Raw genomic sequence first — 15,906 nt, 5'->3', positions numbered from 1 at the left:
TGTCGAACTAGATGGGTTCAGAAACTTACAGGTCTGGATGTTTTTTTAGATATCTACATATCTGTTTTTTATTCAACGGAAGAAATGGCATACAATGAAGCTAAGAGTTATGATATTGATACTTCTTCAAAAGCTTCATATTTTTTAAATCTTATGACAAATTTTTCTCTTATTGTAAGTTTAGTTTTAACAAAAAAAATAATGAACTATTTCTGTGCCATCACTGTTGTTTTCCAAACGTCTATCATAACGAATGGTACTTAATTGCTCTTGATCTAGCTAAGACTCTTGATATTTCAGAAGTTAAACCAAGGCTCTATGGCAGGCAAATTTATAGAGATTATCCCTCTGACACAGTTTCAGATTGTTTCAAATATTCCATCACATCTCTTCTTCTAGATAATTTAATTCATGAATTAGAAGATAGATTTGATGAAGGTGAAATGATTATTTACCAAGGTTTATCTGGTATTCCTTCAACTGTTGTAAAAAAATTTAAAAAAATGTTTTCAGATTTAGATTTTATGGAATTTTTGCATTTTTATATATCGGATTTGCCTCATTCTACATCAATTCATTCTGAACTAGATTTGTGGGAAACAATTTGGAATAATCAATCCCTGATCTCATCCACTATTACAGAGACTTTAAAGTCCATTGATATGAGAGGTTTCCCAAACATTAGGGAAGATTTTTTAATAATAGGAACAATTCCAATTACTACATGTGAATGCAAGAGGAGCATTTCTGTTATACACAGGCTGAAAACTTACATGTGAAGCCGCATGACAGAGTTAAGATTTAATTCTTTAGTTCTGATGTCTATTTATCAAGAAATAATTCCTGATGTAGAAAGAATCCAGAAATGGAGGGCTAACCTAAGGCAACAATATTAATACTTTACATTAACTGCCTATTAAGAAAAGATAAGAATCCAGAAACGGAGGGCTAATCTTAGGCCACGTGACAGTTTATAGATAGATTGCGAAGTCCTATAAATTACCTTCTCGTTGGTGCACTTTTTAAATAGGTAAGACAAGTAAAAAATGTCTAATTTATGAACAGAACACCAAGGCAACATTTTTATTAGTTTTATTTTATATGGGTAGTTGAGAACAATGCCAAGTAATAATAAAGTACTGATGCCGCTTTGATGACTTTATTTTTTGCAACCTTCTCCCCCCCCCCCTCGCTGGCACGGGGGAGGGGTTTACAAAAAAATATCGCCGATTATATTTTGGCAACTCGAAAAAAAACAGGCAACACCCACAAAAAATCCTGCATCTGCCTCTGTATATATATATATATATATATATATATATATATATATATATATATATATATATATATATATATATATATATATATATATATATATATATATATATATATATATATATACGTATATGTATATATATACATGTATATATATATATATATATATATATATATATATATATATATATATATATATATATATATATACATATATATATATATATATATATATATATATATATATATATATATATATATATATATATATATATATATATATATATATATATATATATATATATATATATATGTATCTTTTTTAGACTTAACTATATTAAACACTAAAAAATAAGGAGAAATAAAGATATAATACACATTAGCATACAAGTTAGCTGTTTGAAAAAATTTGAATATAATATAACTTTTAAATAAAATGAGCAAAAAACAAATTTCAGAAAAGCAACGCAGTCGTTAAACTTCGTTTAACCAACTTCTAGTAATGTTTTTAAGTAATGTAATTATGTTGAAGATTTAGGCGTTGCAACTTTTAAACCTTCAACATAACCTCATCCAGATGCTCATCTAAAGTTTTGTAAACATTTGGCGTTTTATTGAATTAAGTTAACTGATCTGTTAAAAGTTATTATTTCGACATCAGAGACTTATTTTTTTGAATAGAAATGTGGGGGAGATAAAATAAATGTCCGTTACACAACAAAAGATTACGAAGATAAAAACAAAAGCAGCTTGTGTGAAACTGATTTTAATGTCTCAAGTTAAGAAAAGAAAAAATAAATAGTAAAACAACCATTGTTTTTATTTTATTGTTTTTTCATAAATTATAAATGGAATTAAATTATAGATAAAATGTTAACAAAAGGAAATGTGTTCAATATAAGGTTCTTTTTTCTTTGGTGTTCGGAATCGTAAGCTAGACAACATAGCAATAAAAAATCTTAAATGTGTGATCAAACAATTAGCGAAAAAATTCATCATTCTTATTCAAAAGATAAAGATTCGCTTTTTGATGTTAAAAAAAATGATTTTTTAGGAACATTAATTGACGTTGGTACTGAGATTTACGTAAAGGTATTTGCTTGTAATTTTAAATCAAAATAGTTTTCAAAATTTGCCTTTTATTTTAGGTAAAGTTTTTGTTTTTACAATAATAGGTTAATAAAGTTCCTGGTGTCAGCCTGGGATTGACTATTTTAAATCAGCAACATATTACTCCAAACTGGCCTATAATTTTAAACATTGACGAAAAATCACCAGCGTCGTTAGCTCAACCTTGTTTGAATATAGGTGATCGGATTAAAGAAATAGACGGAATACCGACATGTCAACTTAATCATTCTGAAGTTATAGCTCTTTTTTATAAGGCGTCTGATGATATTACAATGACGGTTTGTCGAGTACTAAAAACGAATGATAAATCATTTTATTGGTATAGGTATCCTTTTTTGTGTGTAAGTACACGTTACGAAAACGTAGTATTAAAAAACCCGCGTTATTGCCAAGGAGTATTAAATGATGGAAATTCATCAGCTTTGGATTTAACCACGTTTAAGCCATACAAAGAAAACAACAAAGTTAGCAAAACGAGTCCCCAGTCTCCTCGTCGATCAACATCTATGTATTCCATATACTGCTCAAGTCAATTTGAAGAATCAAAAAAGTATACAATTAATAGAATGGAAAAAAGTTTACCAAAACCTCTTTTTCAAAGCCGTGTACGTTTTAGTAATTGGATTAATTTTCCTGCACAAAAAGGAAAACCAGTTTATAAAACCGGTTTCTTAGCAGAAAATAAATCTAAAAGTTCCGACTTGATGCACGCAATATCTGGTAATTGTATTCAGGAAAATGTATATTATTTTGGATCTAAAACGTTTAAGAGATCGGTGTCTTCAGATGAAGTTTTGGAAGATAGTGGACTCCACTACATATATTGAATATATTAGACTATTTGTGTAAGAGACATCAGAGATCAGATCAAGAGATCAGATCAACACATCAAATCAACAGATCAGATCAACTGATCATTGTCATCACAGATCAACAGAAATCACAGATCATCGACATCACAGATTAACAGATATCACAGATAATCGACATCACAGATCAACAGAAACTAATTAGATTTTTTACTCCAGGTTTAAAAATAATTACAGTTCGTTTATTTATTTTTAATATAAAAGCTTTAACTTTTAATTTATTTTTATTTTAAAGATTATAATTCTGTATATTTATAAAAAGTTGTGTCAAAATGTATTTTAAAACATCAAAAGTAAATTGTAAAGTGAGCTTACTTGATGCGTGACCAAAAAATGGAACAAAAAGCTGGGAGCAGAGGCGATTCTACAAATAAAATAAGGGGAAGGGGTGAGTCTTTAAAAGCACAGACTGGTTCTTATTATCAAAAAAATAAAAAAGAAGTCTGAAATAAAATTAAGCCGACTGAATTGTGTCAAATACTCAACTAGCCGACTTTTTTATTCCTGTTATTATTCCAATAAAAATCAATTGATGTATGCACACTCCACAGCGCATATCCCTGAAAACCAGATATTTTCAAAACTAAATATTTTTATTGACACATTTCCATAAATCACGATCTTCTTTATTGCACCAAAGTGAATCTTTTATTCTCCTAGAACATTATATTCTCATGTTTAAACTATATATAAACTATAAAATGCCTCTGTTTGCCTAGTACTGTGTCTTTTCTATATAAGAAACTGACAACAAGTTATTTGAAAATTATTTTACTTAAGAGAAAGCTGAAATAAAATTTTAAAATAAACTTTTCCCAAGCTAAAATAAACCTTGAATAGAAAGCTTACAAAAAATCTTATTCAACTTTGTAATTTTAATATTCTTTAAAAACCAAAAAAAAATCAACGATATTTCAAAAAACTTCTAAAAATAACTCTTAAATTATATTTAATATAAAGTGCTCCAGATACAAAAACATGTCAACAATTTTTGCTAAACCTCTTATAATTACGCTTGGCATGATTTTAACAGAGAATGTTTTATGCAACCTTTGCAGGGCTTTGTCTTAGACCATATACATTACTTTATTGCCGACCCAATCCATGTTTTTTTTAGGTGCCCCAAGAAGCCATTACGGTCTTATCACAGAGCACCGCGGATATATGATTTTTTTTAAAAAGAAAATAAAATTAAAAAAATTAAGATAATTTGTTAATTTTTTTCAACCAGTGCGTTAAGAACTTAGAAGGTATTCCTGTCCGGAAATCTGATTGCTCTGATTTTTTGCAAAATTATGTTAATAAATATTAGCGCAATAATAGCTGCAATTTACTTTTTATTAAAAAACTTGGGGTTCAACAAATTTTTCATATCCACTGACACACAAAACATGAATAAATTTCTATCTCCTTGGACACACAAAACATAAATAAGTTTTCCATAAGAAATTCAGACAATTTAAAAGCCACAAAAAATATTTTTAAAAGTTTGTTTCAAAAACGATTTTGTATTTGTTTTAATATAAATATATTCTTCAAATTTCTTCTTACAATCTTGTTGAACTGTATTCAACAACCATAGTTGTTAACTTGCAGAAAACGCTTATGATTTTTTTATTGAATATTTCAAAGCCACTATGATGAAGCTTTCGCAACTGTTAGTAATTTTATCAAAACCAAATCCCACAAACGGATTTTCGAGAAAGTTATAAAGTATCTATAAACCTCTAATAATAATCTTATGACAAATAATAAGTTATATGAAAAAGAACAATTTAATGTTCTTAGTTCATTAAAATTAAAAAAAGGATGATGTTAGTAGCAATACAATAATTAAATCAATATTTTATTTAAAAACTTCGCTTTTGCACATTTTCAGTCTTTCTTTAGAACAAGGAATCTTTCCTGATAAACTAAAAGATGTGAAAAAACAAAGTGAAATCAGTTCTAAAATCTGGAGATGCAACTTGTATCGCTAATTACAGATCTATTTTATTACCGCCGTCGTTTTCAAAAATATTAGAACATATCATGTATTGAAGACTGCACTATTCCTTAGATACTAACAACATCTTTTATAATAAACAATTTGATTGGTCACTCTACTGATCAGGCAATTTTTCATCTTGTTTATGATATTCATAAATCTTTAGATGAAAATATATACATAATTTAGCATTTTTATTGATCTCAGCAAAGATTTTGACACTGTAAATTAATATATTTTATTATTAAACTTTATATATTATTTTATATATTATTTCAATATTAAACAATATTAATAATATTAAATATATATTATTATTATACTACGGTATTAAACATTCGAACCTTAAATGGTTTAAAAGATACTTGTCAAATAGACTGCCATACATTTCTCATAAATGCAGAAAAACTAACAATATGAATATAACTTGTGGAGTACCACAAGAATCTATATTAGCACCGCTCTTATTTTTAATATGATTTCAATGATTTAAGCAAATCTTGTAATACATTAGATACAATCTTGTTTTCAAATGATACTAATCTATTTCATGCTCAAAATGATATGAAAATGTAATTTAAAACTGTAAACATAGAACTACTATACTGTGCTAACTGATTTAGAGCAAACAAATTATCTCTAAATTTAGCTAAAACAAAATATACTTTTTTCCATTGCTATTATGAACGAAGCAAAACTCCATTAAAACTTCCAAATCTTTGTATTAACAATTACGAAATAAAAAGATTTATTAAAAAGTGTCATTACTATTTCTAGGCGTACTCCTTGAAAAAATTGTAACATGGAGAGATCATATAAAATATATTGAAGGTAAAATGTCGAGGAGCATTGGCTTACTATATCGGGCAAAACCTTTTTTAAATTTAAGTAAGTTTAAAACTCTTATATTTCTGCTTTATTTATTCCTGTCTTAATTACGCTAACATTGCTTGGTGTAGTACCAATAAAAATAAATTGAAAAAGCTCTTTAATACTCAAAAAGATGCAATCATAATTATATCCAATGAAAGCCGCTATACACCCTCCCAACCTTTATTTACTAAGTTAAATATACTAAATATCTACCTAATAAATATTTATCATCTTCTAATTTTTGTAATTAAAATTAATAAAAATATTAATCCCAAAACTTTAATCCGTTATTCGAAACAAATCATCGCATAAATGAAGAATTTATTTTAGAAAAGATTGAGTTAGTAACTTTTTAAATTTGTTTATGCCTTTGTTTGATGTGTTGTTATTCTTTTAATTTTTGATCCTTAGACTTTTGTTTTGTGCCCTGAAGTTTGATATTAAAAAGAAAATTTTAGTATCAAACTTCAGGATTGTTGTTTCTTAATCGAGACTGGTAGTCTTGATTAAGAGACAACAATCCTGAAGTTTGATACTAAAATTTTTGATTGTGCCCCTCCACTTCGAATCCAAATGGTTTCGAAGTGGAGGGGCACAATCTTCTTTTTCTAAAAGAAGTCCTCTATATCTAATATGTTCTGGAAAAAAAAAGGTTCTATATTAAAAAGGGGGGAAAGACTTGCCCCCTGCCCTTCTTCCCCGGCGTTGTCAGCCATGGGTCAATTGTCCCCTTTCTACACTAATTGAACTAAAAACGTTCTAAAAAGTGTTAAAAGTAATTTAAGAAGCAATGAAGTACCTTTTTAAATCTCAGGGTTTTAATAACATTTCAGATATTTAATTGGAGAATAAGGTGTAACTTCGTCCAAAGATCTTTAAAATTTGGATCAGTTAGGTCCATCAAAACCACTATCAATATACCCATGCTTGAAACAGTTTTCTTTTCAAAAAAATCCCTGAAATTTGGTATTCATAAATTTGGTGTCAACTTCGTATCTAACATGAATAGTAAAATTTTTATAAAATTGTATGAGATATAATCTGTATGAGATTTCTTATTAAATTAGTAAGTTCCAAAATCATATGTTAGTAATACGAAAGTCCTTTAAACCTTTTTTTTATTCATAGATCCATCAAATCAGCAACAAAAGTATTTTTCACCGTAGCCCGAGATCGTGTAAACTTTGACCACATGAGTTTAGAAAAAAACTCGTAGATACTATTTATTTAAAATTTTCATATCAAATCAAGATAAGGAAATAAAGTACAGATATTCCAAGGATGATGTTAATGAGTTTAAGGTCAGAGGCGAAAACAAACTTCAATTGATTAAGTTGAAGGAGTTGAAAAAGTGTTTCCAGATTGTAATACTGTTTCCAGATTGTAATGATTCTCCTCTTTGACGACCATTTTGGCGACTCTGGTGTAAATTTGGTTGCTTGGTTGTATTTCTAATGCTGATGAGTTAAACGCATTTATGACAATCTTTAGAAATCCCTGTCCACCACCAATACCAACAAGAATAACGGAATTAAAAAGATCCAATTTTCAGAAGAAACAAACTTTATTTGTCTTTTTGTTGCAAAAATAACGTATACCAGGACCAATATTTTGACAGCATTCTAAGCATAATGGACTTTTTTTTTTTTAATGAAATCTTCTCAGATTTAAAGTAGGTTCAGAAAGATTAAGTGCAAGACTACTTTTATTACACTGCGCTAGACAGTAAAGAACACAACAGCAGTTGTCATCTTCTAGTTTAAATATTCCTAACCCTTTAACTTGATGACGATAATTTATGCAGGACGTCTCCATAGTTTTACCAATAGTGTTACTTTTCTCTTATAAATATAAGTGTGTCTTACAGCTTCCGCAAATTTCAGACGTATTTTGTAGTGTTTATGCCGTTATTCTACTATTAGTTCATTTTTAAATAGTCTCTAAATATTTTTTATCTTCAATGCTATCATAAATTTTAATTTCAAGTTTTATCAAAGTATATTTTGGCACTCAAAAGGTACAGCCTCATGAAGTTTTTAAAAATTGCCACATGAAGGTTTTAAATTTTAAAGCTTAAAAATTTAAAACCTGCAAAGAGAAAGGTAAAAAATAATTTAGTTTTTAATTTGTTTTCAATGCTTTCTATTTCATATGAACCTGGTGGAAAGAGTAGTTAAAAAGATCTGAAGTAAAAATAACTTTAAAAAAAACCTCTAAAAAAGAACAGTGTATTTATATATTCCATAACTGCAAAGTAGTTTCAATTACGATTTTTTGATGATATAAATATATAAAAAGATATCATAAACATAAAGTACAAAAACTATACTAAGTAAATATTTAGGGAGTAATACAAATCCGAGATATGATATAGCATATATAACAAGACAATATCAAATACGACAATAGAATTATGTAAACATAACCCAGTAAACACAGATTGGTTCAGAGTTGGTCAATATTCAGTCGAAATCGGTCGAAAAATTGACAAAACGTTTAGCGACTATTATTGACTAAAAATCGACGCTTGATTTGAAATGTATAATTTAAACTTTTATATATATACGTTTACTAAACGTCGATCTAACGTTTAGAATATCGATTTACATTAGTCAATATTGTAAACCTTTATTCGACCTTAATTAAACGTAAACAATTATAGATTTAAAATCTACGCTTTAAATCTTTTAATTTATACGTTTATTAAACGTCAATCAAACGTTAACAATATTGACTAATATAAAATGTTATTCTAAACGTTTGATCGACGTTTAATAAACATTTATTATTGGTCATATAATTTTTTTAAATTATCGAAACATAAACAGGTATAGTGCACAAACATTTTTTCTCTAAATCCCCTCTATATAAAAATGTTTTATATAAGTTATAAACTTTATAAACTTTATAAACTTTATAAACTTTATAAACTTTATAAACTTTATAAACTTTATAAATAGTTTTATAAAAAAAAAAGTATAGTAAAAGGAGTAAAGTATAAAACTTTATAAACATATTATAATAGTTATAAAAAATATAAAAAATAAGACCAGGTCTTTTATAACTATATCTTATTTATAAATTTCACGACCCATATAGCTCTTATTACTTATCTAAAGTTAAAAAGTTATAACTTAATTTTAACTTATATTAGTTTTAAAACTTAAATAAATTAAATTTACGTTAACAAAATTAAAGAAACTAATAGACAAGTTTAATGTACGTTTACTTAGACTACTACTTAGACTACTACTTAAAACTAAACGCTTTATATACGTTAATTAGACAAGACTTAAACGCAAATTAAACAAAATCTATACGCTTTATATACGTAAAATAATCCTATAATAGACGTCTAAAATACGTTTGAATATAGACGTTTTATAGACGTTTGTTCTAAACGTTAATCTGGATTTTATTCTAAACAGATAATTGACCAAATCTAAACGTTTTGTTGAAACGTTGTTTTGACATTTAGTAGACGTTTGTGTGTTTACTGGGAAGATCACTCCGAAAAATATATTGCTTCCAGTTAAAATAGGTAAGGTAATTATTTTTTTGAAAGAGATTTAGTGCTTTCATTTGTTCTTATAAAGGTTCAGCATCAGTTAATTTGTCTTTTTGATACACTAGTTTTGAGGCTTTTTTTTGTTTACATAAGTACGTTTCTACCTCTGTTTTGTCAATAGAGTACCATGATGCATTGGCGTACATAAAGTAATTGTGTAAAAAGAAAAGCAGACTTATCATATTTATCGCAATTCAGTACACTTATTGTTTAACACCCATTACACTCATTATCCACTTATCATTATCAAGTACTTGTCATGTTTACATAACAAAACGTTACACAAAATTTAAGTTTAAATTTTTATTAATTTTTCTCAAATATAAATTAATTTCTGTTTTATTACAACCATTTCTATTCTGTTATATTTAAAAAAAGACACATTCCATTATAAATATAAAAAACTAAATAAAAAATATACAGCAACAAAAGTAAAAAACACAAGAGAATATTTATTTCTAATATTTAATAAAAAAAATACTGCTTTGAATAGGAAAACGCTGTTGCTACATAAGCAATTGGTAGTAGAGCAAAAAAGTTTTACTCGATGAACCAAACAAACGATCAAAGTTAAAATTATGTTTGTTAATAAAACTAATATTTGTTTTAAGTATCATCTACTTATTATTGTAATTAACATCAAGTTCATTTATATATTGTTAATAAAATTGATATTATCAAATTTTGTTTAATTCATACAATTAAATTTTACTGCAGTTAAGTTACTTCGTATAAGTAGTATATATACATATATAAGTATCTACAAATTTACAACATGCAATTTGTACGACTAAATTACAATTAACAAATACTTGTGTTTTTATAAAACACAATTAAACACAATCGTAATACACAACCAAAAATTCCAAAATTGTTTAACATCTTTAATTATTTAAGAATATTTTATATTATTTTATTTAATTATTATAAAAAACAACATCGTTAGAACTATTTTTTTTCTTTTTCTCTTTAGAAAAGTGAAAACTTTATCAGGTTTTCTTCATACTTAAAAGATCCATTTTAACGATTTAAATAGAGTTTAAATTGTTAATTTAAAGCCGTTAATTTATTTTAATGTTTTCCCAACATTTGTTAGCAACTATTTTTTTCTTTGTCTACTTGAATAACAAAACAATATTAAAATTATTTTTTTTGTTTTATTAAGCTTCTTCTTTGAACTGGTTTTGAGATAAGTTCCCTTTTAATTGAATCAATGCGTTCATTCTCTCCGGTAACATCATTACGCGCATTTTGCAATGCAATAAATTTTGCAACCTCAACTTCTGTAACAATCATTTCCATTCGTTTAATTTTTTCAAGACGATCTTCGGCATCCAAAAGGACAGCCTCATCCGTTTTTAGCTTTGTTTGAGCATGATTTAAAGCGGTGTCATCTTCAATATCAGACTTTTTAGCTATTACTGATTTCTTAGTTTCGCGTTGTATCTTTTTTAATATTTCGTTGTCCTTTTCTATAGTGTCTTTTGATAGTTCAACATCTTTTATTGCTGCAGTTTTTACAAAATCTACCATTTTTGCTATTGAACCGGGATCGAAACCAATAGCAGATTCTATATGCGTTAAAGCTTCGCTTGCCTTCATAGTGTCTTGTAACTTTTGATTTGCTTTAGCTAGTTTTTGGTATTCACGTTTAACTAAATTAGCAGAAATAATTGAAAAACAAAATATTAAGAAATAATATACAAAATTTAAAATAGATTTTACGTCCTTTATTTTAACAACTGTTCATAAAATTTATAAAGTTAAATAACTATCTATTTAAAAACCCCTTATTAGAATAAAAAAATTAAATATAAAAGCCGCTTAATAAGTTTTTTAATGAAAAAACATATAAAAAAATAACCTTAAAAAAAAACACTTACGCAGTTGACTGCTTTGTTCTGAACCTTTTGTAGCAACAAGGTTTCCAGAACCATTTGTCGTTGGATGATCTCTCATTCTATCAAGACCATCACCCGCATATCTTGCCATATTAACTGCTCCCCATTGAGGTGGTACGTTTCCAAAAATTGGTGGTGGAGGTGGTGGCGGTGGAGGTGGAGGAGGTGGAGGTAAAGACGGAGCAGGTGTAGTTGAAATAATGGTTTCATCAGGTGGTGAGAGATTCAAAACTTCGCCGACGGAAATTCGTGGTTGTTGTTGAGCGTAGCTATTAACAATTCCAGAGCCAGGTCGTGATTCTCCATGTAATCTTTCAGGGAATAAGGTACTTTGAAGATCAGTTCCTTTATTATTTACAAAATTTGCTGCAACCATACTATGATCAGTAGTAATATATGGTTGGTTAACAGTATAAGCTGCGTTATTTAAACCTGAAAGTCTTGTCTGCTGCGCAAACTGTTGGCTATTTTGAGGTGAATAAAATGTGTTAAATATTGGAGATTTTATTCTATTTTCATTGTTTTTAAAATCAGAAGAAGCAAAGAATGGCTGTACACGATTATGTTCTTCAATGGGTCTTTGTGCAGAAGCATATATGGGATAATCATGTCTTACAAAAGGTATAGGAGGATGCGAAAGAGAATTCTGCCATCCATTTGGAATAGAATGAATTTGTTGAAGTGGTACTCCATTTGGAAAACGCTGATCTACTCCTCTTAAATTTTGGTTCTGAAGCCATGTAGGGGGTGGAGAATAAGTTGTACCAGGAAACCACATGGCGCCCCAGTCATCGTCGTGATTGTGATTGTTTTGAGATTTATTTTCTTTTTGTACATCAATATGATCGTTTCCTACCAAATCGTTGGGCTGTGTTGATGAATCACGTGATTCTGCGTTAGTATGAATCTCAGGCGCTAGTACAGCAGGAGTATATTTTTGATATTGAAACTGATTTCTTATTGTATTACCACCAAAGCCACCAGCACTATAGCTTTGAATATTAGGTTGATATGTGTAAGCACTTATTTGAGAAACTGGGCTAGGAAAGCTTTGCAATAATACTTGAAATTGTTGTTGTAACTTTTGCGGTTGTTGTAGCTGTTGCTGTTGCGCTTGTTGCTGTTGTTGCTGTTGCAACTGTTGTTTTATTGGGTTTTGTAATTGTTGTTGACTAAAGTATTTTACAGAAGAAGGCGAAGATGACGGCGCAAAATTAAAATTAGCAGATGGTGTATGGAACTCGTTTTCTTCAGCAGTCTTTGTTTGTATATATTTAGACAAATAATCCGTCAATGAGGGTTGCGCTCCAGGTCTACTTTCTATATGTCTTTGCTCACCTTTCTGATGATTATCCTGGAATGGACGAGTATTGTAACTTGATAAACTAATACTTGGAATAAATGGAACGGCACCTATAGGTTGTGAATAAACAGGTTGTTGAGGTGAAAATGGTTGCCCTGTCTGCCCATAAAACTGTGGTCTTTGATAGAAAGATGAAACTTGAGGAGGTGTACTTTGTACAACTAGTTTAGTCGGCATTCCAGATCTTGCTGCTGCAGCTTTAGCAACTTCAAGGTTATGTCTCGCTCTTTCTTTAGCTAAATATTTTGCTACCTCTAAACCTGTTGCCATTAATTCAATGTCTTTGAGTTGTTTAAGTTCGGTATTTATTTCATCAATCTTACTACGATCTTTTTCAAGTTGTTGTTTTACTGATAGAGATATTTCTGACTTTTTACTAACACTTTCTGCGTTACTACTCATTTCAATATGTTCACGAATATCAGAATCTAATTTGGCTTTTTGTTCTTGAAGTTCATCAATATGTTGATGAGTGTTGCTTACTAAGTGTTCCGGGTCAATACCAAGCTTTAATTCAAGTGCAGTCAACTGATCTGCAGCACGATTTGCATTTTCTAATTTCAACTCAGCTTCTGCAACGGTATCTGGTTGTTCTGTAAAAAATAATTGTTTATTAAAAAAGTGCAAAAAAAAGGTTAAGTTGAATACTTATGAGATATAAAAACTAGAGCGGGATATTTTTAGTTCTCTAAGGTGCATAAAAGTCTAAATACTAATTCAAACGCAATTTTCAAAAAATACAGTAAATTTTAAAACAGAAAAGTTGAATAAGTTTTTAAAAATCTTTGATTTATCTTATAAATCTAATACACTATTCATGTCATACGAGAGTAACTTGCAGCCGTGCAAACCTGCAGCTGCGGCGCAGTGGCTAGAGTTTTTGGCCCAAAAGACAACTAAAGTTCGAAGCCGTCTCTAACCCATTTAGCAACATTGGTAAGGAAGAATGATGTATGAATAGACTCTTCGTAAGTTCTCTACTTTACGCCTTCTCTGATAAATGAGTCACTGAAATAAATGAGTCACTGAGATGAATGAATCAGTGAGATGAATTAGGTTTCTACTTTATGTTTTTTCCGACTATCTTTCACTACTAACCTTTTATAAAAATTGTATATACAATCCATCACAAACCTGCATCTGCAAAGTTGCCTCTCCTTATTGTGCTCGTCATTTTATTAATCCATTCTCAACTTTTTTAAATCGTTTTTTCAATCTCATATGGAAAACTGTTTTTATATTTAGGCGGTTCTTCTAATGATCTCCATTCTGATATAATAAAACCAAGTCCTCCCATTATTATAAAGTTGCATTTTTTTCCTTTTTTTCTGCAATTGCTAGCACATTGGCTATAGGAAGTGCAGTGACTGAAAGCTCATTCAGTGCGCTTGGGCAACTTCTCATTCAAGGCACTTTAGCAACTTTCTTACCTAATACGCACTATGACAACAGCCTCGCCTGATAAGCACTATGGGTGAAGACTTAATAGCAGGACTAACACTGGTAAATTAATCATAATTTGAACTTTGACATTGATTATATTATTCAACAGTACATTACAAGGTTTAATAGAAAAATATTTAAAGATTGTATTATTAAAAAAAGCTATCCAGGAGTAAAGTTTTAGTGGCTTTTTATTAGCACAGACTATGCCAAACTATCCATTATGTTATGCAATTTATCCACTATGTTGAACAAACTATCCATTATGTTATGCAATTTATCCACTATGTTGAACAAACTATCCATTATGTTATGCAGTAGCATTATAGACTATTGCAATTTTGTTTATTATTTGTTAATATTTGATCAATTAATTTTTTGTAGTATTATGAGATCCCAATAAAATTTATAGAAAATGTAAAAAAAATTTTCCACCCCACCTCTCTCCATCTCTTCATAAGCGAGAGGTTCCGAGTTCGATCCCCACCACGTCCCTGGTAGTACCGCGCTCAACTTGTTTCTTCGCGCAGCGGCCTTGTTCGTCGAGGTTTGTGTTTCGGAGTTATAGAGTTGAGAGAGGGTTATAACCACAATTAAGTAGCCTCCTTATCTGTAGTGGCCTTCTGGGCCTTGGGGAGGTGAAATAACAAAAAAAAAAAAAAAAAAAAAAAATTTGGGACCTTTTATTTTAATTTTTTGCATTTCTTTAACAAGAATGCTAAATGAATGGTATCAGAGCTGTATATACTTGTTTGACAAGTTAAAGTAAAAAACAACTGCATAACATTTACTCCTAAAAGTTTCATTCGTTAGCAAGGTATGTACTTTTTTTAATGGTTGCTAACGCATGAAACTTTTAGTAGTAAACATTATGGTGTTATTTTTTACTTTATTTTGTCAAACAAACATATATAGCTCTGATATCATTAATTGAGCGCTCTTGTTACAGAAATACAGAAATATAAAATAAAATTTAGTTTTTTTTTTAATTTTTAGCTTTTTGAAAAAATGCATTAATGATTGACTTAATATATGTGTTCACCATAAACATTTAACCAATACTTCAAAAAAATGGAGAAAAGTAAAAAAGAAACTAAGGAAAAAGGTAAATAATTAAAACAAAGATATAAAGGACAATCATATAAATCTAGGTCCCATTGATTTAGTTTTTTTTAAGATTAAGTTAAATATAAAAATCTAAATTTTTACAAAATGTGTTTGTTTTAGTTACATTATTTACATTATCATCTTCGATAATACATTAAGTAATTTTCTACAAATTTTAATAACTCAGATAGTTGCAAAGTAATGTTCATTAATCGGTCTCGCTTACTCAGATTAGTATTTGTGAAACTTTGAATGAGAAAGTTAAAATATGAAAAATATACTATTTTTTTTCATTGCAAAAGTGACGCGGATTGTAGTTTACTTCGCATGTTTCGGTTGTTAAGAAGTTGTTAAATAATAAACGGTTTTTTAGGACCAAAACTGGATTG

General features: G+C 28.8%; 2 protein-coding genes across 2 annotated transcripts in view; one reads left to right on the top strand and one right to left on the bottom strand.

Annotated features, from left to right (window-relative positions):
- Window positions 1-2,169: 2,169 nt before the first annotated feature.
- On the top strand, window positions 2,170-3,580 carry LOC100206690 (uncharacterized). The gene is made up of 2 exons (XM_065791828.1): window positions 2,170-2,367; window positions 2,451-3,580. Exons 1-2 carry the CDS (start codon window positions 2,239-2,241, stop codon window positions 3,231-3,233), a joined length of 912 nt encoding a protein of 303 aa, XP_065647900.1. The 5' UTR covers window positions 2,170-2,238; the 3' UTR covers window positions 3,234-3,580.
- Window positions 3,581-10,385: 6,805 nt separating this feature from the next.
- LOC100204188 (uncharacterized) overlaps window positions 10,386-15,906 on the bottom strand; it is a 37,052-nt gene continuing 31,531 nt past the window's right edge. The window contains exons 4-5 of the mRNA XM_065791827.1: window positions 11,587-13,560; window positions 10,386-11,358 (exon numbers count right to left, since the gene is read on the bottom strand). Of these exons, the coding sequence (XP_065647899.1) occupies window positions 10,847-11,358; window positions 11,587-13,560 (2,486 nt within the window). The 3' untranslated portion in view covers window positions 10,386-10,846. The remainder of the gene's footprint in view (window positions 11,359-11,586; window positions 13,561-15,906) is intronic.

The sequence above is a fragment of the Hydra vulgaris genome, chromosome 02 (genome assembly GCF_038396675.1).
Source record: "Hydra vulgaris chromosome 02, alternate assembly HydraT2T_AEP".
NCBI classification, from domain to species: domain Eukaryota; kingdom Metazoa; phylum Cnidaria; class Hydrozoa; order Anthoathecata; family Hydridae; genus Hydra; species Hydra vulgaris.
This window is presented reverse-complemented; position numbering and strand designations above follow the sequence as displayed.

Coding starts and splice junctions, on each gene's coding strand:
- LOC100206690 (XM_065791828.1), top strand. CDS start 2,239: ATGTGTGATCAAACAATTAGCGAAAAAATTCATCATTCTTATTCAAAA. Junction 2,368..2,450: donor GTACTGAGATTTACGTAAAG/GTATTTGCTTGT, acceptor TTACAATAATAG/GTTAATAAAGTTCCTGGTGT.